General features: G+C 45.1%; 1 protein-coding gene and 1 non-coding gene across 2 annotated transcripts in view; both read right to left on the reverse strand.

Annotated features, from left to right (window-relative positions):
• The window catches only part of NRXN3 (neurexin 3), a 1,822,863-nt gene that overhangs the window by 1,681,015 nt on the left and 114,021 nt on the right, over positions 1-27,827 (reverse strand). Inside the window, exon 4 of the mRNA XM_044924683.2 lies at positions 6,629-6,658. Coding sequence (XP_044780618.2) covers positions 6,629-6,658 — 30 coding nt within the window. The remainder of the gene's footprint in view (positions 1-6,628; positions 6,659-27,827) is intronic.
• TRNAG-GCC lies at positions 18,204-18,275 on the reverse strand. The gene has a single exon. It is a non-coding gene; the product is annotated as a tRNA-Gly (tRNA).

The raw sequence follows: 27,827 nt of genomic DNA on the forward strand, positions 1-27,827 counted from the left end.
CATCACTCAGTTTTAAAACAATGACAAAATCAGAGGCATTCTTTTCTCTTATAAACTCCTGAGAAAAAGTCCAAAGACCTCTCCCACATTTATTCTGATGCCCTTTGCACACACAGGGCCAAGAGATGGCCTGGGTGAGGAGGGACCTAGACTCAGAAGGTCTGGCCTCACTCTATGACCCGCAGGGCTCCTTTGCTCTGTTGGTGGGGTAAGAGGGTGATGAAAAGGGCCACGGTTCTGTCCACAGCTCTGGACACAGTACTGAGCTGCCTGCAGTATGGGCACAAGGTTCTTTCGGGATGGGATAACTGACCCACATTAAGTTTGATTTAGGGCAGGTACTTTGTAATGGAAACACAAAGTCTGGAGGACCTAGGAAGCTTGAAATTTAAAGGGAGATAGGGGGAGAAGGGTGATCCGAGGCCATTTGGAAAAGAGACCAGAGCTTGAGTGAAAGCCTGAGGCAGGAAACCATAGTGTGGATTCAGGCAGAGTGAGCTGTTGACTTTAGGAGACAGGGGGCCGGGCAGGGGTGGGAGCAGAGTGGGCTATGTTACTGTGGAAAATCAAGCTGGGAAGGCACGTTGACAATTACACAACAAGAATCCTCCAAAAGCTTCTGAGCAGATGAGCTACAAGATCCAATTTAATTTTAATTTTGCTTTATTTTCACTTTTAGGAAGATGACGGACAGCAGGATAAGAGGGATTAGAGATTTTGAGTCTGTTCACGGTATAACCTCCCAGGCTGGACCCATCTGGACATTAAAAAATGAATATGTTTGTCTTCAACATAGTTGTGATCTAGTAGAGTGGAGTAGTCCAATTTCCAAATAAGTTTAGTGTAAGATATTAGAAAGATACATGGAAGGGGAGCTCATATCTAAACAGAGCTTAGCCTAAGTATGCAGAGCATTCATAACATCAACTGGAAATAAAATCTAGGTATGATTTCAATGGGCAGAAACAGAAGAGGAGGAGCTCTTATAGAGGAGAGGGAAAATAAGTAAAACTAAGAGACAAGGAAAGGTCCAGTAAGATTACTTGGTACACTATATTTGGCAATTTTGCATCAAAGATTGGCAGGTTAAAGGTAAACAAGGCCATATCAGGGATGGCTTTGAAAGTGAGATAGTTAATCCTGAACTCCATATGGAGGACAGCAGAACTTGAGCAGTTCTCAGTTACTGGACAGACTGGGGGAGAACAAAGACTAATTAGGTTAGGGCAACAATCCAATAAGGGCTAGCTGGGAACCAAGCTAGTGTGTCAAACAGAGATGCAAGAGACATTCTGAAAAAGAATCTCAAAAAACTCTCTTAACATCAGCTGGGAATAAGAAAGTTCAAGAAGGAAAAAAAAAAAAAAAAAGCAATTGCTGAGTTCAAGCCCAGGTGATAAGGAAGATGGGGAAACCATTAACAAAATTAGAGAATCTGGTTTGTGGCCAGATGGTGCCAAGGTTGACTTGAAATATTCAGTTGACAGAACATTTCTGCGGACACCTGTTACGGAGAATCAACGCAAAGTGGCCAGTTGGAACGTAAGCCAGGTTGGTGCCAGGGAGGTAGCTGAGAGGCATATCCATGGAGATCATCCTTGGATCAAAGAGAAGCCATATAAAGCAGTGGCTAGGTACTCAGATTCTGAGTTTCACTGCCACTTACAGCCACCTGACTTAAGTTATTTAGCTCTCTGAGCCTTGTTCTACTTGCCCATATAGCTAGGATAACCATCGTCTACCTCATAAGACAGTTGCAAGGATTTACTGTGGAAAACCATCTAAAGCTGAAGGCACAATGTCTGGCCACATAGGAAATGATCAGTGTTAGCAGCAGGGGCCAGCGAAGGATCAGTTCAGTTCAGTCGCTCAGTTGTGTCGGACTCTTTGCGACCTCATGGACTGCAGCACGCCAGGCCTCCCTGTCCATCACCAACTCCCGGAGCTTACTCAAACTTATGTCCATTGAGTCAGTGATGCCATCCAACCATCTCATCCTCTGTCATTCCCTTCTCCTCCCACCTTCAATCTAGAGAAAGATACCCATGTGCAAAATATAAAAACACTAAAGACATCTATCTCATGGGATGTTTCAGGGCAGTGGTCCCCAACCTTTTCGGCACCAAGGGCAGGTGTCATGGAAGACAATGCTTCCACAGACTGTGCAGGGGGTTTGGGATAATCCAAGTGCATCACATTTATTATACACTTTATTTATTACTGCTACATCGGTTCCAACTCAGATCATCAGGCATTAGATCCCAGAGGCTGGGGACCCCTGTTTTAGGCAATTAGACAAAGCAAAGGAGAGAGGTCTAGGGGTTGGATACAGGACCACGTGCTTCATAAAGGTTGTGTCTTGGGCACAGAGTGCTGACTTTGACTGTGAAGAGATCACTAGACGTCTCTGGCTGAATACAGTAAGTAGAGAAGCGGAGGGGTGGCTAGATATACCTTTTCAATCATTATTCCTCTTCCTTGTGCCCCTCTCCCACCTCCTTAAGCTCATAAGAGGGTAAGGTTCCCCATAGCAGATTTCTGAGACTGAATCCACCTGTGATTAGCAGAAAAGAAATAGGCAATCAACCAATCCCAAAGCGAAAGGACTGAACTGCTTCCAAGGTAACCATACGTAACTTTAAAAAATCCAGAGAGGCATGAAATTCATATGAGACGGCCAGTTCACAGACTAGTCATCAAATTAACATTTTCAGTATCTTGTCAGCCCCATCTTTCTGCAACACCCTCATGCTGGAACTCCCATTCCCTACTTCTGTTATTTGCCAATCTTTATAGGAAGCAGTGGCGCACACCTGCAGAGAGATAGGGGCTGGAGAGTCAGGAAGGGAAAGAGGAGAACTGAATGCAAATACATATTTATAATTTATCAATTAGCCTCTCCCTTCAGTTCTGAACAGCTAATCCAATTTGAGCTGGTGAGCTAGGTTCTCTGGGCTCGGGTCTCTGACAGCTTTGATTAGGAATGGATGAGTGAACTGTGGTACCCAAAGGTGTGAAGCAGCGAAAGGCATGTCAGAGCATCGGAGAGAGTGCACCGACTCAGCGCCCCTCCCTTTCCCAGCTTACTCCGCAAAAGGTGGGCCTGCTAAGTTAAAATCCAGCATTGTCTCTCCACTTTCTCCTTATGACGTAATGGATTATCATTGGATCCACTATCAATGGATCCCTATGTTCTTCCACACCCCAGTCCCACCATTCTTAGCTTATCATACTGAATCAGAAAACTTTTATTCCCCCCAAAATACAGGAGATACAACACAGAAGATAAAACAGCCACAGATATTACCCAAATTTCAAATTTTATACAATTTCCAGTCATTCACCAATCCTCTCCCCATTCTCATCTATCACCCTGAATTCAGTTATCGCCAGCTCATGGAAACACTGGCAGGTCATTTCGCATCTTTCCTGTGCCCTCAATACGTTTACAGGAGGGGATCTTAGAATACCCTAAGTAAAATATATCTTCCCCACAGTGCACAAGCACATTCAGATAGAAACAGCACACCATAATGGGGAGGCTCATTCAGGATTTAGAGGAAGGCAGGCCAACTCAGAGCAATCCCCAACCATCAATCATGAAATACCTTGAAGGAAAAGGAGAGCCCTAGATTTTTTTTCTTTACGTTGTTGTTTAAAACACCATTATAATCTGGACTGTATTCATCAGAATCAACAATTTCCCGGGGATATATGAATATTTCAGAAGGCAAATTGATAGTTATAATGATAAAAATAAAATGATCTCTACCTTTACTTCTACCTACAGAAATGAAGATCCAATTAAGTAGAGGAAGCATGGTGTCCACCATGGAGGCGGCAAGAGAGAGAAAGAGAGAGCAGGGAGAGCAAAACATCAGCATGCTGCAGACACACAGAGAAATGTAACACACATAACAAAACCCACAACAGTAGTGGCAACGGCAGTACAACCTTGAGAAGGCAGCACAAGACAAATGCACAATGCGAAGCTTAAACAGTGTGACCAACACGTGTTTAAGCTTTTTCCCGTCAGCCTCTTCCCAAGTCCCATCCTTAGAGACATGACCAAGTCTACATGCAAAAGCAATGCATAGCCTCATGTGTGTGAAATCGTACGCACTTAACCAGACTAAAACTGTTCAGGCCAAGTTTCAGAGAAGCGAAGTTCTCCTGTATCTTCTCAATGTTAATATGAGTCATGAGGATCCAGAGTGTAACATACACGTACAGGTGGTACACACACAACATACACAAGTATTTCCACATATATTTATAGGGATCGAAAACAAATCACGGAGACTCAGTGAGAACCAGACAGAATTCTCTTTCTTTCACGTTGAAGGAATAAGGAAAAGGAAGGGAGGCAATCATCATAAGGGCAAGAATGGGCAAGGGCTGGGAGATGAAAAAGAATGGGGGGGGGGGGGATGGGGTCAAAGGACCGTCTTAAAAACCTAAACTGAAAAATTGCACCTTAAAATCTTAGCGGCACTGACCACCCGGAAGAATTCCGCATCCTTTCTTGAAAACCTTTCTAAAGAGGGATTCACAATTCCCGTGTTTCATTGCCTAAAGACTCTTTTTCTAGAAGTTTCCTGACTTACCCCTGCCCCCCAGAGCAGGCATCCATGGGTGTGTCTGAATTCTCTACTCTTAAATGCGTCAGTGCTGGGCAAGAAGTTGAATAGTAGGTGGACAAGTGGGGAAGGTACACACTAGAGGTTCTCCAGATACTTTACACACCAGAGTTGGAATTTAGCTCTCCCTCCAAAATGCCCATGCTGTATCAGTGGGTTGAAATAAGTCAGGATTAAAGAGGTCGCCACCAGCCTGTCTTATCAACCTAGACTCTACCCTATGACATCAGCCGTGTGAATACCCTCAGACCTCCAAGCCACTAGAAAAGCTAGAACTCTTAAAGCAGTTAAGCAGCTGGGAGGACGAGACGAGAAAATGTAGAACCATCTTCTCATTGGGACTCTTAGGGCCTCCTTTTTCTGGTGGAACCTGTTATCAAAGTGGGGCCGCCGAATTCTAGCATTCCTAGAGCGTGGGTTATCGCACTCTGTAGAGACATGCGTAACTCTCTCAAACTATCCGGATATACTTGGTCGACATAAAGAGTGCTCCTTGCTCATACTCACCTCATGGTAACCTGCTGTGGGGAGACAGCATCCCTCACTCACCTACGAGAATGGAGAGGCTTCACCCCAACCTCTTGCTGGAGAATTCAACTAACCCCCTCTAGCTCTGTTCCTTGACATCTGCTCTATACGAGATCGTGTCTTCACTGAAATGTCCAATATCCACATCACAGGTCGTGGCTTGGGTCTAGAGGATACAGTTTTATTGGGAAAGTGTGCTTCCTTCTGTCCTGCCTTATCAAGTCAGAAATGCCCTCAACTGTCCACCTCCATAGCTACCTGGACAAAACTTCCCTCAGACCTGGGTGGTTCCTTGATCTGATCATATACTCCTTTTTATGGCAACACTGTCTGATGAATCCTGTGTAAGAAAATGGGGGTGTCGGGGACGGGGCAATTGCCATTCAGTGCCACCCCACCCTCCTCAAAAGATCAAGGAAAACAGCAGAACATGGAAATACACCTCCTCCCCTTCTCTTTGGTCCTTGAACAAAGGCAGTGAGTCCCATGTGTATTTTGAAAAGAAATAGACAAGAGAAATTAAAGTACAGTCTTTCAGTGTCAGGGCCAGGCCAGGTAGACCAATCTTGCAATCACCCCAAAACGCAGAAGAAACACAATAGTAGCAATTGAACAGTGACGAAAAAGACAATTTGAAGTAGGCTCTTGAATCCTGATTTAGGCTGATAATATGGAAAATTTTTATTTAGGAGAAAAAGGCTTCATTCACAGCCCACCCTGTGCTTAGCTGAGCTGAATTTCCTGCACAGTTCATTCCCTGCATAATTGAATATTTTAGGTTGCAGATGCGGAATTTACAGATCTTTATATGCCGTTTTCTTCAGGGTGTATAATGAGTTAGAACCCTGCCATCAGGACATTAGCATGTTCTTTCAGTGGTTTTGCTTTTATACAAAACTGAAAACAGTCAAATCCCCAAGGGCTTCCTTTGACCACTGGAGGTCGGGGTGGGGGTGGGGTGGGGGTAGTGGCTAGGGCTGAAAGTCATTACAATGGGCAGGGGGATGGAGGGGAAGACAAAAATCAAACCTTTACTCAAGAGTGAAATTCAGAGAAGCCCAACGCCTCTCCCCCAACCTGGGGCCCCAGCATGAGGCTTAGGGAAGAAGTTAAACGCTCTGGTGCTCTGAAATTAGCTTCATTCACCCCCATTATCGACACCGTCATGGCTTGTTTCATGCTTCTCTCTGGGAGGCAGCCCAGCAGAGCCAGCGCCCAGGATGACAAATGGGGGAGTGGAATGGAGAAGCCAAGGGGATGATGGGGGTGCAGGGGGAACCTCGATGCGATGGGAAAGGTGCCCCCCACCCCGCCTCACCACAGGGTGGCCCAGCCCCCAGCCTGGCCCCTGACAGGCAGCAAACGGCCTGCGGGGGATGATGCGGGCTCTCAGCGACCAGCCAGAGACACGAAGGCAAGCAGTTCAGGCAGCTGCAGCACCGGGAGCCCAGAGCACCTACCTTGTTCACTCATCATGAGGTGGGAGAGGCCTTGAAGGAGAGGGAGAAGAGAGGGGAAGGAGAAAAGAAAGAAGACAAAAAGTTAGAACCCCACATAGAAGGCCAGCGCCTCTTAATGCCCGAGCAGGAGGGGAGGGGGGCACCCACACGTGCACAGGAGCATGCAACGAGCCCTGAGACGCAGGGCAGGGTGTCCAGGGCCATCCAGTTCAAGGACAGTCTTTTGTTGGCTGAACCTGCGGGCCACATCGCCACTGATCTATGCAATAGATAGGATTTGAGACAAATCTATGAGACATTAGGTCCCTTGGGAAAGAGACTCCAGATGTGGGCAAAGTAGGTTTCTTTCTTTCAAATAGCTTGCAATAGTAATTCATACGTGATCACTGTAGAAACTTTGGAAAATTCAGAAGAGAAAGAAATCAGTTGTAGTCTTGCATCCAGAGTCTACCATCCAACACTGTCCACCCTAGATACAGTACTCTTTTCTACAAAAATTGAACCACACTGAACATACCACATGGGTGTCTGCTTTCAAGAGTTAGACAGCTTGAAACATCTCCGTATGATCCTGGCCTTCGCCCAGTGACAACCACATCCCTTCCCTCCAGCACCAACTTTTCCTAGAAAGTCCCTCATGTTTGATCACAGAGGCCTAGCCAAGCACTGAAAGGATTAAAGAAGGTACACAAAGTCCCAATAAATAGCACAACCTCTCGCTATGTTCTTACAGAAGTCAAACAAGGCTCTTAAGAACTCATTACTTCAAGGGAAGCATAAGCCCTGATAAACCTATTAAAAGAAAAGATTTCCAACCAGTAGCCAACTGTGCTGACTATCTGCTCTTCCATTGCTTTTACTATTGCTGGAGATATTTGGAGATCCTTTCCCCAGAGTAAAATTCAGGGATATAGGGGATTAATAAAGGAGAAAAATCTCTAAAATATGGAAATCTCTAAATGTTTTTGGAGATTACTAGAGATTTAGAAAAGTAATCAGAGGCAAAATATGGGTCAAGCAACTGACTTTTTAAAGATCAATGATATATTAAATACATAGATACACCATGTGCCATAAATGTCATGGAGGCATTTTTTTCAACAAATTTCATTAAACTATAGTCATATTTTAAAAGCACATTTCTGACATTCATTTCTCAAGGCCTGGCATATTAGTACTCATGGAGGAATGGAATCATGCCAAAGCAAGTCATTCTCATGTTTTATTTAAAAAATTAACTATTGGTCGTTTTGGGGAGGGGATAATAAGAAAGACGCATTGCAGGCAGACGCTTTACCGTCTGAGCCACCAGGGAAGCCATAATAAGAAAGAAGAAAGGATTAAGAAACCTCAGCAGAAGTGACTGTTCATAAAATGCCTGGAGTTTTTGGACCAAGCCATAGCCTTCAGCATCCAAATCAAGCACACTAAGAGGGGGGGTCTGAGGCAGACAGGTGGGGCATGTGGGAGGAGGAAGAGGAGGAGAATAGGTGTGTGAATTCACAGGGCAGGTGTCACCAGCAAGAAACGAGAACAAGGAAGAGCTAAAGAGGTCCCTAAGATGGGGGTTAAAAATAAAAGGGCAATGGTACTATAGTCAGAGAAGGCAATGGCACCCTACTCCCGTGTTCTTGCCTGGAGAATCCCAGGGACGGGGGAGCCTGGTGGGCTGCCGTCTATGGGGTGGCACAGAGTCGGACACGACTGAAGCGACTTAGCAGCAGCAGCAGCAGCAGCAGTAGTACTATATTATGCACTTGAAGTATAAATGCTAGAGAGTAGATCTTAAATGTCTTCACCATAAAAAAGAAATGGTAACTATGTGATGAAATGAAGGTGTTTGCAACATGTATCTAATTAACACAGTTTATATGTTAAGTTTACACAAAGTTATATGTCAATTATCTCAATAAAGCCAGGGGATATTTTTTTTTTATTATTCTGTTAAATGGGACTTTTTTTTTTTTTTTACCATTTAAACCTTTTATTTTATATTGGAGTATAGCAGATTAACAATGTTAATAGACATCAGTGGACAGCAAAGGCATTCAGCCATACATATACATGTATCCACTGGGGAGATATTTTTTTTAAAAGAAAAGACCAATATTTTACACCTGTAACTGAAGAGGAAATGGGACGCTTGATAGCGAGAGGGTATTCAAAGCCCAGGAGAAACCCCTAGAGTCGGGTCCCATTTATGTACCACGTGTGCATCTCTAAAGCAGTGTTTCCCAGAGCACGGTTCACTGACACCTGCATTAACCACCTGGGGATACTTACTAACAGCGATGTTCCTGGACCCCACCCATGTCCGAATGAGTTAGAATCTCGGGGAGGAGTTGGGGAAGGACCTGAATTTTGAATAAGTTGCACTAGTGATTCTCATGCTCACTAGAACTTGTGAGCTACCCCTTTAGAGTGACACATAAATCAAATTTTGGTAAATTAAACTGTGTGATAAGTGCACTAAGAGGAACTGGATATTTAATGGAACCCTACGGTGGATCTATGTACTTATCAGGTTTTATTAAGCTACATATGTAGTTGCAGTCTTGTGATTAAAATAAAATGTACATATTCTTCAACTTATAAAAAATCTGAACTAGAAATACTAGGCCAGGAATGTAAATCTGGGATCCTGATGTGTTGTAGGCAACAAAGCAAAACAGACAGAATCAAGCGTAAGAAGAAATAGCACAAGACAGGGGAGAAAACTGTAACCATAATGTGGTTTGAGTTTTATTTTGCTTTTTGAGAAGGGGATTTTAATCCACTTTCATGAGCTTTTACATTAGTATCTCCTCTTATACAAATCTACCCCTGAAGATTGCAGAATTAAGAACTGGAAACCAGGAATTCCAGAGGGTCTAGGTCTATTATGAAATTCTGTTTCTCCCCTTCCTTCCACTCCCAAACACTCCTACTTGCTGTAAAAAGACCTCAAGTCCCCGCCAAAAGTGAATGGAAGAAATGACAATCAAACGAGTCCAGTACCTACTGTAGGTAAACACTGCATAAGGCAGTGAGATGCAAACAAGTGTGGTACATAGTCGCCAACCTCTAAGAGTTTAGAGTCTAATTGGGAAAGTGTTTGCATGCGTGTTTATATTTACACACACATACAAAGTCATATATAGACATATATGCACATAGGGGTACCTGACAGTGAAGGAAAAGGGCTAAGATCAAGGACCTCAGATTTGAATCCCATCTTTGTTATTTTCTAGTTTGTGACACCAGGAAAGTTGCTACACATCTCTGTTCCTTGACTTCCCATCTGTAAAATTTGGATAATTATCATGCCAGATCCAAAGTTTGTTTTGAGGATTAAATAAATGAATGTATGTAAAGCAGGGCCTGTACATGCTAAGGGCTACATAAGAGTTACTGCTGTTATTTTTAGGCTGTAAAAATATACTGATGTGTGAGACAACGTGAAGCCTAGTGCCTGACACACAGGAGGTGCTCAGTGTGTATTTTGTGAGTGAATGAGGAACGAATGATGGGTAATTTTTAAGTGTCAAACAACTGATTCAGACGATGAGATCCGTAAGGATTGTGAGGAGGGCCCAGGGTGTACAGCAAGAGTTTCTGGAGGAAAGTGGGATTTAAAATACATCTTGGAAGACGGTTTAGGATTGAGAGCAATGAAGGACATTCCTGGTAACACCACTAGCTCCCAAGACCACTAACTTCTTTTGTAAAGATTTTCCTGTCGCCTTTCCGGAATAACTAGGACACTGCCAGGCACATGGTAGGTATGTAACAGATGGTGTAAAAATAACAATTAGATCAGATCAGTCGCTCAGTCATGTCCAACTCTTTGCGACCCCATGAATTGCAGCACACCAGGCCTCCCTGTCCATCACCAACTCCCGGAGTTCACTCAGACTCACGTCCATCGAGTCAGTGATGCCATCCAGCCATCTCATCCTCTGTCGTCCCCTTCTCCTCCTGCCCCCAATCCCTCCCAGCATCAGAGTCTTTTCCAAGGAGGCAACTCTTCGCATGAGGTGGCCAAAGTACTGGAGTTTCAGCTTTAGCATCATTCCTTCCAAAGAAATCCCAGGGCTGATCTCCTTCAGAATGCACTGGTTGGATCTCCTTGAAGTCCAAGGGACTCTCAAGAGAGTCTTCTCCAACACCACAGTTCAAAAGCATCAATTCTTCGGCGCTCAGCCTTCTTCACAGTCCAACTCTCACATCCATACATGACCACAGGAAAAACCATTAGCCTTGACTAGACGAACCTTTGTTGGCAAAGTAATGTCTCTGCTTTTGAATATGCTATCTAGCTTGGTCATAACTTTCCTTCCAAGGAGTAAGCGTCTTTTAATTTCATGGCTGCAGTCACCATCTGCAGTGATTTTCGAGCCCCAAAAAATACAGTCTGACACTGTTTCCACTGTTTCCCCATCTATTTCCCATGAAGTGATGGGACCAGATGCCATGATCTTCGTTTTCTGAATGTTGAGCTTTAAGCCAACTTTTTCACTCTCCACTTTCACTTTCATCAAGAGGCTTTTGAGTTCCTCTTCACTTTCTGCCATAAGGGTGGTGTCATCTGCATATCTGAGGTTATTGATATTTCTCCCGGCAATCTTGATTCCAGCTTGTGCTTCTTCCAATCCAGCATTTCTCATGATGTATTCTGCATATAAGTTAAATAAACAGGGTGACAATATACAGCCTTGACGTACTCCTTTTCCTATCTGGAACCAGTCTGTTGTTCCATGTCCAGTTTGAACTGTTGCTTCCTGACCTGCATACAAATTTCTCAAGAGGCAGATCAGGTGGTCTGGTATTCCTATCTCTTTCAGAATTTTCCACAGTTGATTGTGATCCACACAGTCAAAGGCTTTGGCATATTCAATAAAGCAGAAATAGATGCTTTTCTGGAACTCTCTTGCTTTTTCCATGATCCAGCAGATGTTGGCAATTTGATCTCTGGTTCCTCTGCCATTTCTAAAACCAGCTTGAACATCAGGAAGTTCACGGTTCACATATTGCTGAAGCCTGGCTTGGAGAATTTTGAGCATTACTTTACTAGCGTGTGAGATGAGTGCAATGTGTGCAGTAGTTTGGGCATTCTTTGGCATTGCCTTTCTTTGGGATTGGAATGAAAATTGCCCTTTTCCAGTCCTGTGCCCACTACTGAGTTTTCCAAATTTTCTGGCATATTGACTGCAGCACTTTCACAGCATCATCTTTCAGGATTTGGAATAGCTCAACTGGAATTCTATCACCTCAACTAGCTTTGTTTGTAGTGATGCTTTCTAAGGCCCACTTGACTTCACATTCCAGGATGTCTGGCTCTAGGTCAGTGATCCTTTGGTATCTCTGATTTTCTTGAAGAGATCTCTAGTCTTTCCCATTCTGTTGTTTTCCTCTATTTCTTTGCATATATTGCTGAAGAAGGCTTTCTTATCTCTTCTTGCTATTCTTTGGAACTCTGCATTCAGATGTTTATATCTTTCCTTTTCTCCTTTGCTTTTCGCTTCTTTTCTTTTCACAGCTATTTGTAAGGCCTCCCCAGACAACCATTTTGCTTTTTTGTATTTCTTTTCCATGGGGATGGTCTTGATCCCTGTCTCCTGTACAATGTCATGAACCTCATTCCATAGTTCATCAGGCACTCTATCTATCATATCTAGGCCCTTAAATCTATTTCTCACTTCCACTGTTTGGGTGTTAAAACTAACACCCAAAAAAGATGTCCTTTTCATTATAGGGGACTGGAATGCAAAAGTAGGAAGTCAAGAAACACCTGGAGTAACAGGCAAATTTGGCCTTGGATTACGGAATGAAGCAGGGCAAAGACTAATAGAGTTTTGCCAAGAAAATGCACTGGTCATAACAAACACCCTTTTCCAACAACACAAGAGAAGACTCTATACATGGACATCACCAGATGGTCAACACCGAAATCAGATTGATTATATTCTTTGCAGCCAAAGACGGAGAAGCTCTATACAGTCAGCAAAAACAAGACCAGGAGCTGACTGTGGCTCAGACCATGAACTCCTTATTGTCAAATTCAGACTTAAATTGAAGAAAGTAGGGAAAACCACTAGACCATTCAGGTATGACCTAAATCAAAAATAACAATGAACACACACAAATGGTTCACAGAAGGAAGAAGTGAAAGGTGATCTTAAGGACCATTGTATGAAGGCCTGGAGTTTCCAAGGTAAGGAGAAAGGACTTGATCTTGCAGCTGATGGGAGACACCAAGGGCTCACGGGCAGGAGAATGCCCTGGGGAAAATGACATTGGGGAAGATCGTATTGGCAATGGTGTGGACAGGATGGATTAGAGGGGAAAGAGAGAGAGGCACAGAGATCTGTCATAGGCAGAGGGCGGAAATTAGTATCGAGGCAGCAGGAAGGAAAAGGCGAAAAGGATTCAACAGGCTTTGGGTGACCGATGAGATGCTTCAGGGGAGGAATGGATGGCAGACTGAGTGAGGCGCTGTCAGAGACAGGAAGGTGGGATGGAGTTGGGAGATGGATCTGGAATGAGGGTGATAATGAATTCTGTTTTAGGCATGATAAGCTGGAGAAACAGAAGAATCACTGAAGCAAAAAGTCTAAGGTGCATTTAACATTACAGGAATAAGGTCTGCAAGAGAGTCAGGGCAAATGTAAAAGTGTATCATCTCCCCTTCTTGAAAGAGAAGGGTCTGTGCCCATATAAGTGAATTAAGCCTCAAATAAAAAGGGGCCAGAGCCCTGAGTCTTAATCTGGGAGGGATGGGGATTATTAAAGTATCCCAGAGTTTCTTTTTTTTCATGCATATTCCAACATTAAAGTAAAATTTTACATTCAAAAAGAAAAAGGAACTATATGGCTTTCCAATATAGATACAGAAAAATAATGCTCAAAAAAAAAAAGCCTTCACTGAGGATATAATTAACAAGGAAGGAAAGGCAATCTATGCTAGCTGTGTGATATGTGTGTGGCTGATGAGAAAAAGAGGAGGGGGGTTTCTTGTTAATCTCAGAGATGGAAGGTCAGCTGCAGCCCCTCAGACCACACATCAGGCCCTGGCACTAGCACCTAGCTGGACTTGGAGCTCGGCATTTAATCTGAGCCTGATATTCAAGGGATGCTGAAAGACAAGACATGGGCTGGAACAGGGGGCTCAGGGAAGCAAAGGAAAAACCACCACGTTTGTCCAAAACAATCCCACCATCAGTTCTGGATTTCAACAGACCTTCAGTAGAGCTTCGAAAGCCAATCCCATAAAATCTCATCTAAGGAGGGCAAGAAATAGGGACTGGCCTAGGACAAGCCTTTGATCATCAGAATATGGAGAATTTTCTATACGGAGTTCTTATGGAACTACAATGCCTTTAAAAAAAATTATTATAAAAATTAGAAAGCAACTGAAATGTCTCCTAGCTAGATGTCACACTCTGTCAAAGTGCTACCTAGCTGGGTTCAGGGACCATTCTGGATCCCATGAAGATGTCTGATATTTTTCATTCTTTCTTTCACTCTTTCTCCCTGGAGGAGGACATGGCAATTTCTAGTGCTGTCTACCTCACTTTCTGTGCCTATCTATCTGTGGTTCATGGGCTTCCCAGGTGGTGCTAGTGGTAAAGAACTCATCTGCCAATGCAGGAGACATGGGTTTCGATCCCTGGGTCAGGAAGATCCCCTGGAGGAGGGCACGGCAACCCACTCCAGTATTCTTGCCTGGAGAAGCCCATGGACAGAGGAGTCCCATGGATCATGGTCCACAGGGTCAAGAACAAAAAGAGAAAAAGACTGCCAATAGGTAAGACATACAAAGTAGAAAGTACCTTAGAACAGGCTGCAAATCCTATGTAGATTATATGCAAAATACACATATGGCCCTCTAAACTATGTTACACCTTTTGGGAAAATCCCTGTGGAGGTAGTTGCAGCTGGAGAGAATGGAATGGCTACAAAAGCAGTCATCTGTAAGTGGCTGTGGCCATTATGAAGCCTGTCATGAAAATGACTAATGTAGAGAATAGAGACCATTTGCTGGAACAGGCAAGGAAGATGCACTGTTCAGGAGGCAGGCCAGAAGTAGAAGGCCTCCATCACTGAAGCTAATACTATCTCCCTCTCAAACCTGTAATAACCCACTCCCCTCTGATGGTTTTTAATCCTTCTTCCTTCCTTCATTCTGGCTGAGTAATTGGAGAAAGTATTTCAGGGGAGGGAGGAAGTCATTCATGGGGGAGGAGAAAAGATTCGGGAAGGAAAAAAAGCAAGTTATCTCTGCCAAGACTTCTCTCTCATTCACTTGCAGGATAACTTTTCTCCCCCTGTAAAATCCACACATATCATCTCTTTTTCCATACTGAAGTGGAGAAATGAAATGTCACTAATTGCTGTAAGTGCCAAGTGCCAACGTTGAATTTTTATGAAGCGACAAGGACTTTTAAAAAGAGTAATTACATAAAATCAGAAGGTAATGGAAACATCCACCCCATATTTCCGGAGGAGCTAAGGAGATGGTGAAGGTAGCAAGGGGTGGGGCTTGACAAAGAGAGAAGCCCCCAGTGACCCTGTGTCTGCGGAGTGACCGTGAATTCGGAAAAGAGGGAAGGGGAAAGAAAAAAATACACATTGTAGCATGTTAAGCACTTAAAAGAGAGGAAATTCAGTTATCTTGGTAAAAGGACAGAACTGTAACAGTGGCTAGTATTTGTTGACTGTTTAACATATACCAGACATGCTAAGTGTCACGTAACATTAAATACATCTCTGTGGGAAAGGCATTGTTGTAATGTAGATTTTACAGGTAAGGAAGCTAAGACCTAGAGCCAAAATCCCACTACTTAGTAAGCGGTGAAATGCGGATGCTAAACCAGCAGATGGATTCTCCAGGCTGGATGATAACTGTGATAACTACTAGCTACCCTGTCTTAATTCAGTGCTGGTGGAGAAGCAAGAAGACACATCTTGAACAATTCAGGACCAGAAAATAGCGCCTGGACATGAATTCAACTTCATTTATGATCCTGGTACAGCATGACTGAAGGAGCCCCCAGGGTAACTGTTTTAAATAACTGGTCACCGTCTCCCTCTCCTCCATCTCCATCCCCAGCTTCTACTAAAATATGAAGCTCTTCCCTTCCTGGGTCCTTTCTGGGGGTTACTAAGCCATTAAGAGAGGTTTACTCCTTGGAAGGAAAGTTATGACCAAGCTAGATAGCATATTGAAAAGCAGAGACATTACTTTGCCAACAAAGGTCGTCTAGTCAAGGCTATGGTTTTTCCTGTGGTCATGTATGGATGTGAGAGTTGGACTGTGAAGAAAGCTGAGCTCCAAAGAATTGATGCTTTTGAACTGTGGTGTTGGAGAAGACTCTTGAGAGTCCCTTTGGACTGCAAGGAGATCCAACCAGTCCATTCTGAAGGAGATCAGCCCTGGGTGTTCTTTGGAAGGACTGATGCTGAAGCTAAAGCTCCAGTACTTTGGCCATCTCATATAAAGAGTTGACTCATTGGAAAAGACTCTGATGCTGGGAGGGATTGGGGGCAGGAGGAGAAGGGGATGACAGAGGATGAGATGGCTGGATGGCATCACTGACTCGATGGACATGAATTTGAGTGAACTCCGGGAGTTGGTGATGAACAGGGAGGCCTGGTGTGCTGCGATTCACGGGGTCGCAAAGAGTCGGACACGACTGAGCGACTGAACCGAACTGAACTGAAGCCACTTCCCTCATTAAAATTCAACTCTGAACACAAACTGCACTCAGGCCCCTGTCATTGCACGGCCTTGTTCCTGAGGCCATCGGGAAGCCAAGCTTAAGATCTTTCTTCAGAGACAGGAATGGCACAAGGACGTGTGAGAAGGAAGGATGGAGACACGCAGCCACAGGCTGAGGAAGTCTACTGCCCCGGGGCAAGAGGGAGGGAAACAGGGGACAGGCTGGAACCGGAGAGAGAAGCTTAAGAGGAAAGAGGCGGGGCCTGAAGGGAAACTCCACCCACTTCCACAGCTGCGTCTCACACCAGCCCTTCCCCAGGCAATTCCCTGACCTGCATCATGACCTTCATCATGGACTTCAGTTTCCTTGTCCTACCTGGGGTTCTCCGGTGGCTTACAGCAGAGCCTTGACCTGCTTAGCATTTTGACAAATGACTTGGCTGAGAACATCCATGACATGCTGTCTGGATATTGTAATGAACCAGAGCAGAAAAAATATCTAACCCGTTAGCCTTGAGAATCAGGGTCCAAAAGATGTGAGCGGACAAAAGCGAAATTTAATTTTAAGGGGGTAAATAGAAATTGTGGCCCTTAAGCACAACCTCCCATACTCCCCACAAACCCTCAAAAAAATCACAAGTAAAAAGAAGGCACCAGTTCCACTTCTTCTCAGCACTGACTACCAAAGTTAGGGTCTGGGTTCAGAGAACATTGCCATATATTAGGAGGGGCATTAAGGAGGTGGGAAGGTCCATGGGAGAAGAATCGGATGGTGGGAGTTCCAAAAGCACGTCACATGCAGAATGGCTGAAGGAGCAGCTGTGTACAGCCCAAACATGAGAGAGCTAGATAAGGACATGAGTGCTGCCTTCAAACATTTTTAAAGTTGCACATGCAAGTTAAAAGAGCACGTACATTCAGCAAGGAGAGGGTGGAATGACAGGGGAAGTGTCACTTGCCAGAATGCCATAGAAGACTGTCATAGTGAGGTTTTAGAAGATAACTAACAACTATTCCAACTCCAAGACATAGAGTTTCTATGTACCAAGCTGACCTCTGAAGAGGCCAAGCAACTCCTTACTGAGATGAACCATATGAACCTGCTGATATGTGACTGGTTTTGACCTACAAAAATGACAATTTTCAATGGTCCAAACTGATATCCAGAGAACACCACCCCTAATCAAAAAGGTAGTCATGAAACGAGGCTTTGCTGAATCACCCAACAGCAATCATGATCTGACACTGACACTTGGGAAGTTCAACCGTTTACATTCACGATGTTGGCTTTTCCACAAGCCCTGCACAATTCTAGGGACAGAGTGAATAGCTGGGCTGATGATCATGATGGCGTCCAGAGGAACACCTGTTGCTAGTTCTCTAGGGCAAGTGCTTCTGGGTTGGTCCCTCCATGATGCCACCACACTCCATCCTCACCACTAAGCCCTGTGTAGGATGTTACTGTATTAGCTCACTCACTATTTGCCTCTAGACCAACTCTGTTCTTACAGCACGGTGCCTGGACTGAACAGAAAATATTTCTTCAGAGGCATCCATGAGTCACCCATGGCATCTATATGGCATAGCCACAGGGAAGAAGAAAGAATGTCTGCAGCCACCTTCTCAATCTGGTCTACCTGGGAGGGCAGGGTGGGAGGGGGCAGGGTGATGGAGGTGGGGTGGGGTTTCTTTTTCATGAATACCATGAAAGAATAAGAAAGTCAAGCATGTCACTCCAAGCGTTAAAAGTGAAGTCGCTCAGTCGTGTCCGACTCTGTGCCACCCCATGGACTGTATCTTACCAGGCTCATCCATCCATGGGATTTTCCAGACAAGAGTACTGGAGTGGGTTGCCATTGCCTTCTACAGGGGATCTTCCCAACCCAGGGATAGAACCTGGGTCTCCTGCATGGCAGGCAGATGCTTTACCATCTAAGCCACCAAGGAAGCCCCTAAGGGGTAAAGCATCAGCAATTATGGCTTCTAGAAAAGACTCTTCCCAAAGAAGAGAAAGTCCTTGCTATCCAAATGTTATGAACTTCTCTAAAATAGCTCTTTATTCAAGACTGACATGAAGCTGGAAAGGACTTTGGATATGTTAAATGAAATAATTGTGTCCAACTAGGCCATGGTCTGCTGGATTTTAAAAATCCAGGGATGAATTTGACAAAATCAAAGCATGGCCCCATGTCAAATACACCAATTACACACATACAAAAGGGAAAGAAATGGCTTAGCAGCAGTACACGTGAAATAGTAGAAGTTCTCAGTGATGTTAAGTTCAATTTAATACTGTAGTCATTATATAAAAGTAAGGTCATTAATAGATGTAGAAAGTCTATAAAAAAGGAGCAGTGTAATGAGAACCGGTTGCAACGTGTCCATGAACCTGTATGTGGTGTGGGCAAGGATGCGAAGAAAACGGTCATTTTTCAGAGAACAATGACCTGGATGAAAGAACTTAAAACCCTTGTATGAGAATGCCCAAAGAAACTAGAGATGTTTTGGCCTTTAGAAAAGAAAATCCTTAAAGACAAAAGCCCTGTCTTCAAACACTGGGAGTGTAATTAGATCTATTCTGTGCGTCTCCAAGGGCTGGAAGCAATACAGGTGGTGAAAGCTATGGAGACTCAGAATAAAGAAGAGCTTGTGAACACTCAGTGCTGCTAGAACGGAATGGCTAAAGGAGCAACGAGTTCCTCATCACTGCAGGGGTTCAGGTCTGAATAAGCTCATATGGAAGAGATTCAAAACTTAGGTGCACAGAGAGCTCAGCAACTTTGGGTCCTTTCCATGTCTGAAATGCTGATTCTAATAACAAAGCTTATGAGCGCACACAGGATGCCAGGTAGTGGGGTGCCGGCACGGATAAGTCTCTGTTCTCAAGAGTATGGCTCTCCCTGTCCTTCTAGAGCCCACAGTGGCCAGTGTGGACACGTGGGGGACAATAAACAGCTGGCTATCGAGTAGGGTATTATGAGGCAGGCTCCACTAGCTCTGTGATCTAAGGTGCCATGGGAACTCAGGCAAAGTAGGGATCATTCATCCCATCCTCCCTTCCATCATGGGAGGTATACAATAGTGGTTAATACTGCTGCTTTCAAGTCCCTTCACTTTCCTTGAAAACATGGTCTTCAAACTTTGGTCCTATCAGATTACCTAGGAGCAACGTCTTACTTCAGTTAGACTGGATCACATTCATTAGCTTTCCAGATGACTTTAACTGTTTTATTATTTATTTGGCTACACAGGGTCTTCGTTGCAGCAGGCGAACTCTTAGCTGCAGGGATCTAGTTCCCTGAGGAAAGATGCAACCAGGGCACTCTGCTTTGGGAGTGCGGAGTCTTAGCCAATGGACCACCAGGGAAGTCCCCGGGTAATTTTCATGTTTACCATTGCTCTAAATAATCCAAAATCTGAATTCAAATCCCAGCCCTGTCTCTTGCTAACTGGGATATTAAGCAAGTTAACTATTCTGTGCCTTTTCCTATAAAATATCTGCATGTCACATGTAACATATCTTAGGATCACTGGGACAGTCACATGCAACCACATGCAAAGAGCACTCCTCAGCGCTCATGGCACAGGAAGGGCTGGGAAGCTTGTAGCCACTGTTGTTATTCAGGAGACTGGCATATCTAGGCCCTGTCTCCTCCACACCCCCACCCTGCCGTCTCTTGCCAACAGCACTTCTCCAGGAAGCTGGCAGCTCTAGGAGACCACCTGCCCAGGCATCCTCAGCCGCCTGCCCCCATGCTCATGGTCGGCTAAGTGACCCCACAAGGGCACCTACCGTCCTCAACACTCAGCTGCTAGTTCCTGAGGCCCAGCCCTGCACACTGACTAGCTTATCCCTAGTCCTTTCTAGACGTCTCGAGGCAGGTCATCAGAATGAGAGGGTCTCCGAGGCTGCCATAAATAGGCTGGTGACTCAGCTGAGTTACATGGATGTTCTGAGGCCTCCGTTTTCTCTCCTACACAAGGAAGAACTGGTCCAGAATAGTTTCTCTTTGGTCTCACCAATGGCATTTTGAGCAGTGCAGTCTTCAAGTGGGACTCTCCCATATATTGCAGCACATTTAGCATTGATTGGTCTTTCCTCCTAAATGCCACCAATGGCTCCTTATCACTGGCACAGCATATACCCATACCACACCCGTGGCACGGACGGTACTAACCCACTGAGACTATAGGATCGCTTCCAGGCGTTTTCCAGCTCTGACCCTGCCCTCCAGAACAGAGAAACAAACTGGACCACAGCCAGCATGTTGGTGAGTCTGACTTGCCACGACAGTAAAGGAGGCAATTTTAAAAGGCTCTACAAAGAGGCACCAGGGCCAAGGGATCTGCTTCTTCGAGTTAGCCAAAGCTGGAGGCACGCTGGGATGCGGCTCCTTACTCACACTTACTCATCAAGAACGGCCACGGGAGCCAAGGGGGTCTTCCCGGGCCCCAGCTGGGCAATTGGCTGGGAGCTGAGCGCTGTTAGCCCAGCCAAGGGCCCCTTTCCAATCCAATTACACACAGCAGTGCTGGATTTCCTACAGCCTGCAGCATCCACTGAGCTGAGCCCAAGAGATGGGCACTGAATGAACACAGAAGGCTGAGTTACCTTCTGTCTCGGGGAAGCCCCAATAAAAAGCAGTCTGTCTTTCAAAGGAACGTGGGGTAAAGTGAAAAGCTGATTCTGGAGCACTTTCACTGAACAAGCATTTACTCCATGCCTATGATGTACTGGCATTGTTCCAGGCTGAGACCACACAGTACGGGAGTGTACTTTCGTGGGGCGGATGCTCTAGATGGAACTCCGTATGAGACATCCCCAGGGCCAGACACATCAACATTTGCATCCTGCTCCACCATTTTTTACTGGGTGGGGCTGATGAGTTAGCATTCCTGAGAGTCAGTTTGTTCTTGAGTGAAGTGGGTCTAATAACAGGATCTTGGACACGTCAAAAGAATTAACCGGTAGATATGAAAACTTAGTACTTTAGTGCCCTGCTCAAAATACAAGCTCAATAAATGTCAGATGTTTTTCCTAATAAGTAAGAGAGAAAAGCAAATGGGACTGTTGCCCAAAGGAACAGGAAAGAAAAGACAAAAAATACACCGGGCAGCACTGGAGTTGGGAACCGCCAGTCTCTGGCAATGGAAGAGATGACATTTTCCTGAGTCCTTCTTCACAAGGGGGCTTAGTTACTGGCCTAATCACAGATCCTCAGAATGGAAGAAGCCTGAGAGGGCATTTGATTTAAATAAACCTGATACCCAGAGAGGCTAATGATTTACCTAAGGCCACACAACTCGTGGGGAAAGTGAGAGGCAAAGAGTCAGAAGGACAAAGCAGAGATCCCAGACTGCATTTAAATCCTGATGCCTGCCATACTTGCTTCTGGCCTGGGGCAAAGGATATAAGGTTTTAAAGACCAATATTTATCATCTGTGAAGTGGTGGAGGCCTGGCACGTGAGGGGCCCTCTCTACATATCAGTCCACTTTCCACCCTCTTACTGGGATGTCTTGGCCTCACTTGAAAGCAGTGGTGGCCAGGATCCAAGCTGACGGGACCTCTTTAGGGACCTCTTTACTGAAAGCATAAAGAACAGGATGGATGCGAGAAAGTGTGAGATGAGAAGACAGCAGTTTAGAGGGGTCTACAGCAGAGGAGAAGGGGGTGGCCAAGGATGAGATGGTTAGATAGCATCACTGACTCAGTGGACATGAGTTTGAGCAAACTCTGGAGATAGTGAAGGACAGGAAAGCCTGGCGTGCTGCAGTTCATAGGGTCACAAAGAGTTAGACACGACCGAGCGACTGAACACCACCACAGCTGAGGAAGCATGCCTCTGAACAGTGAGGGGCACCAAGACACAGGCAAAATAATGTTTTATTTTGCTTTTAAACTTCTCTAAGTATTTTCAGTTGTAAAATGGAAACACATGTGGAAAGAATCAAATGCGATAACTTACAATAGTAGCTAATTTATACATTGCTTACTCTGTGCTAGGCACTGCTCTAAAGACTTGACTTGCTTGAGCTTATTTAATCCTCACAATAGTCCCACGAGATAGGTATTTGTTGTCCCCATTTTACAGATGAGGAATGTAGGGTCCACAAAGGAAAAGTTACCTGAACAGGCCATGCTGTGCTGGGATAGAGACAGGGTGTCGACCTGCCTCTGGCTCCACACCTATGCCCTAAGCCAGAGGTGATAAACTTCCTCTGTAAAGGGCCAGATGGTAAATCTTCTAGGTTCTGCAGCTCAGAGAGCTGTGTCTACATCACAGCAGCTCCCCTCTGCTTTTGCAAAGCAGCTACAGGCAATACAGAAATGAACAAGTGGGCCTATGTTCCAAAAAACTTTGTAAACACTGACATTCGAATTTTATAAAAGTTCTGCATCACTAATTCTTCTTCTTCTGATTGCTTCCAACTATTTAAAAAGTGAAAAATCACCCTCAACTCAAAGGCCATATGAAAGCAGGGAGCTATCTTGCCTCACATACATGAGAAGGGCCCAAACAGTGATGTGTGCAGACCAGGTGGTGGATCAGCGTCCATTCTCTTTTCTTTTCCTAATCTTCTTCTTCTTAGCTCCTATCAACCCAGAAAGTGGATATTTTGCTCTGTCCCCAGCAGGTGAAACCAGGAATAGAGCTTTAGCAAAAAGAGTATTGCACTCTCCTTAATAAATACGGCCCTGTTGGTCCCAAGGAGACTGGGGATTTTAAGTCAGTGTCTCTCCAGCTCTAATAGGCAGACCCCAGGGACCTTGGTCAAACGCAGAGGTCTAGGGAGAGGCCTGAGATCCTGCCTTTCTAACGGGCTCCTGGGTGACGCTAATGCTACTGGGTCTGTGGGTCGGGTCTCCTCTAGCAGCAGCCAGCTTTGAGAGCAAACCCTCTGTGTCCATAAACACAAGTCAGCTGTGTCAGGCACTGTCTTCTGTGAACAGCGCCCCTCAGGCCAGATGAGGGACTCCCTGGAGACATAGCAGGGTTCAGGACAAGTCAGCAGATCCCCTCTCCAAGGGCAGCAGTGAGATGACTTAAATGGGAGGAGGAAGACAAGGAGGGGCAGAGATCCAGAGCAGGCACAGGGAGGCCTGAGCACAAGCCGTCAGCTGCTTCCGGCCACAGCTGACCAAGGTCCCCCCGGCCCTGGGCGGACAGGTGCCCCTCCTCCCACACCTGCCAGGGTTCTGATGGACCGAGGCAAGAGGCCTATTTCCCTCATCAGGCCTCTGAATAACTAGGGCACTTCCACAAGGTCACCATCATTCATTTAAATTCCAGCTCTAATCAGCAGGCTGAGCCGGAAAAATTATCCCTTCGGAGCAGAGATGCTGTCAGTGAAGCACTATAAACAGCAGCCCCCCCACCAGAACCCCCCGCCTGCCCCAGGGAGGGAGAGGACTCGAGGGGGTCTCCCATCCACAGGCCCCAGCCCTGCTTCCTGCCTCCGAGGTCCTCCGTCCACCCCGTCTTCTTTCTCGCCTCCAAAGCACTTCCTCTCCCCTTGGCAGAGAGTTCTGGAACACACAGGAAGTGGGGAGAGGACTGAGAGTTTGGCAGAGCTGGGAGGGCAGCTCAAAGACAAACCCTATCGGCCAGGAGCATGGGCTCAGCATCTGACAGGAATCCCTTCAGGGCCCCAGATGGGGTACGTGGCCTCGGAGATGTCCCTTTCCCCTCCCTGGGCCTGCGTCTCCTCCTCTGAAAAGTGAGAGTTGCAGTCTTTAGACAGGATGCCCTTGGAGCTCCGACATGTCTCGAGACCCTGCAGACCCACAATGCCCCGGTGCTTGTGGCCATACTTTCTGCTCAAGAAATATTTCCAAGGCCCTCCTATGGTGCCATGCTCCATCCACCAAGCAGAGTTGGGAATGCAAAAACGCCCAAGATGCACACAGCTCTGCCTTGAAAATACCAGAGTTTTTAAAGAAAAAGGCTCAGGCTTTGGAGACAGATCTGAGATCCTGGTTGGTCCCAGCAACTGGCGACTGTGACCAGTTACTGGACCTCTCTGCGTCTCCTTGTCCTCTTCTGGAGTGTGGATCCTGACCCAGAGGGGCTGATGTGAAGAGTCAACCAGAGAATGCATGGCAGGCATCAGAGCTGCGCGTCCCTCCCCTCCTTCACATCAGCGCACCACAAGGGCCTCTTGCCACTTCCTTATCTTGAACCTCCCTCCCAAGGACTAGGAGGAGGGGCTGTGCATTTTCCCATATGGAAGTCCATCTGAATACTGCCTGCCTCTTTCTCCTACCAGGACACTCTCGCTGAGTCCCCAGCTCATCTCCCGGACCTTAGGAGAAGTGCCAGGCCCCTTCTCCAGCTGTATTTTACAGGAGGGTTACTTCTAACCAATCTCCTCATCATGTAGAATTAATCAATTAATCAATCGTCCCTTTACAGTCTTCCAGCGGCCCCTGGATAAATAGTTACATTAGCTCATAAAATCCCCAATTTGTCTTCCTGAGGGGAAGGGGGGAAAAAAAAAAAAGAAAATCAGAGAACCACTAAAGGCCTCTCGTTTGAGAGCCGCAGCCCCTCTGGCTCCAGATTGCTTGGCCAGGAGCGCCGAGAGGCGGGAGGCGGCCTGCTGACCTCAGCCAGGGCTGGGCAGTGCAGGTTGCCTCCTGCCACCTCCAGGGCCGCAAGAGAAGTTTCTGGACCGGCGATTTGCTTCAGGCTCAGAAACCACACACACACACACACACACACACACACACACACACACACAAAGCCAAAGGTTAATGAGGAGGCAAAATGGGCAATCTGCTCTTGACACCTCAAGGGTAGAATGGAGAAGGGTCAGAATTAGTCTGGAATCCCCCACTTGGCCAGGGGACTCAGCTCAGGACTTCACCTCCTGGCCTCAACTCCCTCAACAGAAAAACGGGGCTCAGGCAGTGTGCCTTGGAGGGTTTTCAAGAGAGCAAGACGAGATAGTGGCCATAAGGCTGAGATAGTGCGGTGTTGTGCTGGCGATCGCTGCTATTTCTAAGGTAGGCTCATGGGTGACCTCTGCCCCTTTGGAGAGATGGAGGGGGCACCTATGGGTCCATGGCATTTCACCCCACCAGGGCCAGTGTGGCACCTTCTGTGAGAATTAGGGAAAGGTGCCCCTGGGTCAGAGGCTGCCCTCTGGGTGCAGGCGTGGCAAAACGCAGGTTGGGGTTTGGCATCCACGCATTACCTGAGCAGAGAGCCGCTACACAGGACATAAGACACACAGGTCTAGGTGAAGACCCTGGGTCATCTCTGCCGTGAACCAGGAAGAGAAGGGGTTCAGCCAAGTGGCACTCGAAAAATTTTGGTGTTGGGCTTACTCCCTCATTTGGAGTATCCTAGAAAACATCAGTTTAGCAGAGAGACAGACCTCCCTGGACCCCCCTCTTTAAATTAGCAACTTCATTTTTACCTGCTTCATTTTTTTTCCACAGCACTTATTACCCACCACCTGATACAATAGATATGCTGATATATATACATGTACATATATACATACACACACATATTTTTAGTTGCCTGTGCTGTGCTGTGCTTAGTCGCTTCAGTCGTGTCCAACTCTTTGCAACCCCATGGACTCCAGCCTGCCAGGCTACTCTGTCCATGGGGATTCTCCAGGCAAGAATACTGGAGTGGGTTGCCATGCCCTCCTCCGGGGGATCTTTCCAACCCAGGGATGGAACCCAGGTTTCCCTCAATGCAGGTGGATTCTTTACCATCTGACCCACCAGGGAAGCCCATGAGTACTGGAGTGGGTAGCCTATCCCTTCTCCAGGGGATCCTCTGGACCCAGGAATCGAACCGGAGTCTCTTGCATTGCAGGCAGATTCTTTACCAGCTGAGCTACCAGGGAAGCCTTTCAGTTCTTTGTCTTCTTCTATCTATAGATACTTATACTATAGTATCTATAGTAAAAGATATATGAGGACAGGGATGATCTTCTGTTTTGCCCACTTTTTCATCCCTAGTGCCTAGAACAGTGCCTGGTACATTGTAGGTTCTTGATAAATATTAGCTCAGTGAATGACTGAATTAAAATATTATTAAATAGAATAAATTAAATGATATCTTCCTAGAAAATTCTGTCCTGTGCTCTGGTTCAAACTCTGCTTATTTTCAAAGGTGAGTGACAGGCAGATGACAATAGAGGCAGAGGAAGCCCTGTGTATTTGCTAGGGATGACAATATTATCCTTTTATGTTGTGTAAGATGGCATAGAGACCAATGATCAGAAACTCCACTTAAGTCTGGGTGATTCTTTTACATATTCAAAATCAATAAAGGATAAATTCCTTTGGAAAGGGTGCTACAGATAAAGTCACATTACCTCTGAGCAAAAATAAATGATAGTCCTATTAGGAAATACTTACAAGATCTTCAAGTGAAGAAATTCAGGGATGAGACCCCACATGTTCCAATGGAGTATGCATGGCTTTGCAGTCTGAAAGCCCCAAGTTCAAACTCCAGTCCTCTGACAAGCCCTATGATCTTGGACAAGCTGCTTAACCTATCAGGCCCTATATTTCCTTCACATTAAAATGTATTTAACAATACTTCTCCTCTATTGATGCTATGAGAATTAAATGTTAAAAAGATTAGATAAGAAAATATATGTGAAAATACCTAAGAAAGATGATACCCGCTTCTTATTTGGTAGGGTTATTCTTCTTAACTCAAAGTTCTATACTGTTTAGTGTGGTGGGAAACCATCAGAAGTCACCTGATCATCTATCATCTATAGATAGATATCTATAGATATCACCTGATATCTATCATCTATCTATCACTCTCCTATGAGTCTATGTTTGTGTGTACACATACATCTGTCTATAAACACACATTGCCTACAATTAGGACTCTGGATGAATATTCAGTTGTCCATTGATGAAAATGACAAGAATCATTATTCTTTCTTCTATTTTTCATTCATTCATTCTTTTTTTTTTTTTAAACAGGGAACATGTACTAGTTATATAACCATTAGAAAAAAATATTGCTTTTTCCATTGTGGAAAAGTAAAGTCAATTCTTAGAATATAAAGAAAGAAACCTTCTTTTACCCACATCATATTTTCCATGCTAAGTATGTCATATTTTCAACCTTTAACCAATTAAAGCTATAAGATAGTAGCTTAAAGATAAGTAGATTTTTGAAGACAAGGCAAAAATGCTTACTAAATTGGAGAATACATATCCTAATAATATATTTTTAAAATATTTTCAAAAAATGCTCAATTTCCACTTCTTTTCTTCACCCAGAAATATTAATCAGAAGATAGTAATTGTATAAGCAAGGGAACCACATTCCTTTGGTTTGAAAATGGTTCTTCAAAGCCAATACAAATTCATCAATTTGTAGCCAATACAAATTCATCAAGACGTGAAGGCACATCTTATAAACCTAAATCAATGAAAATGCAACGTGTTCAGATTTTTGCTCTGTGTAGAGTCCCTAGAAAAAGGTCTCACTCAGAGTCAAACCATGCA

Source organism: Bubalus bubalis, chromosome 11 (assembly GCF_019923935.1).
Source record: "Bubalus bubalis isolate 160015118507 breed Murrah chromosome 11, NDDB_SH_1, whole genome shotgun sequence".
NCBI lineage: Eukaryota > Metazoa > Chordata > Mammalia > Artiodactyla > Bovidae > Bubalus > Bubalus bubalis.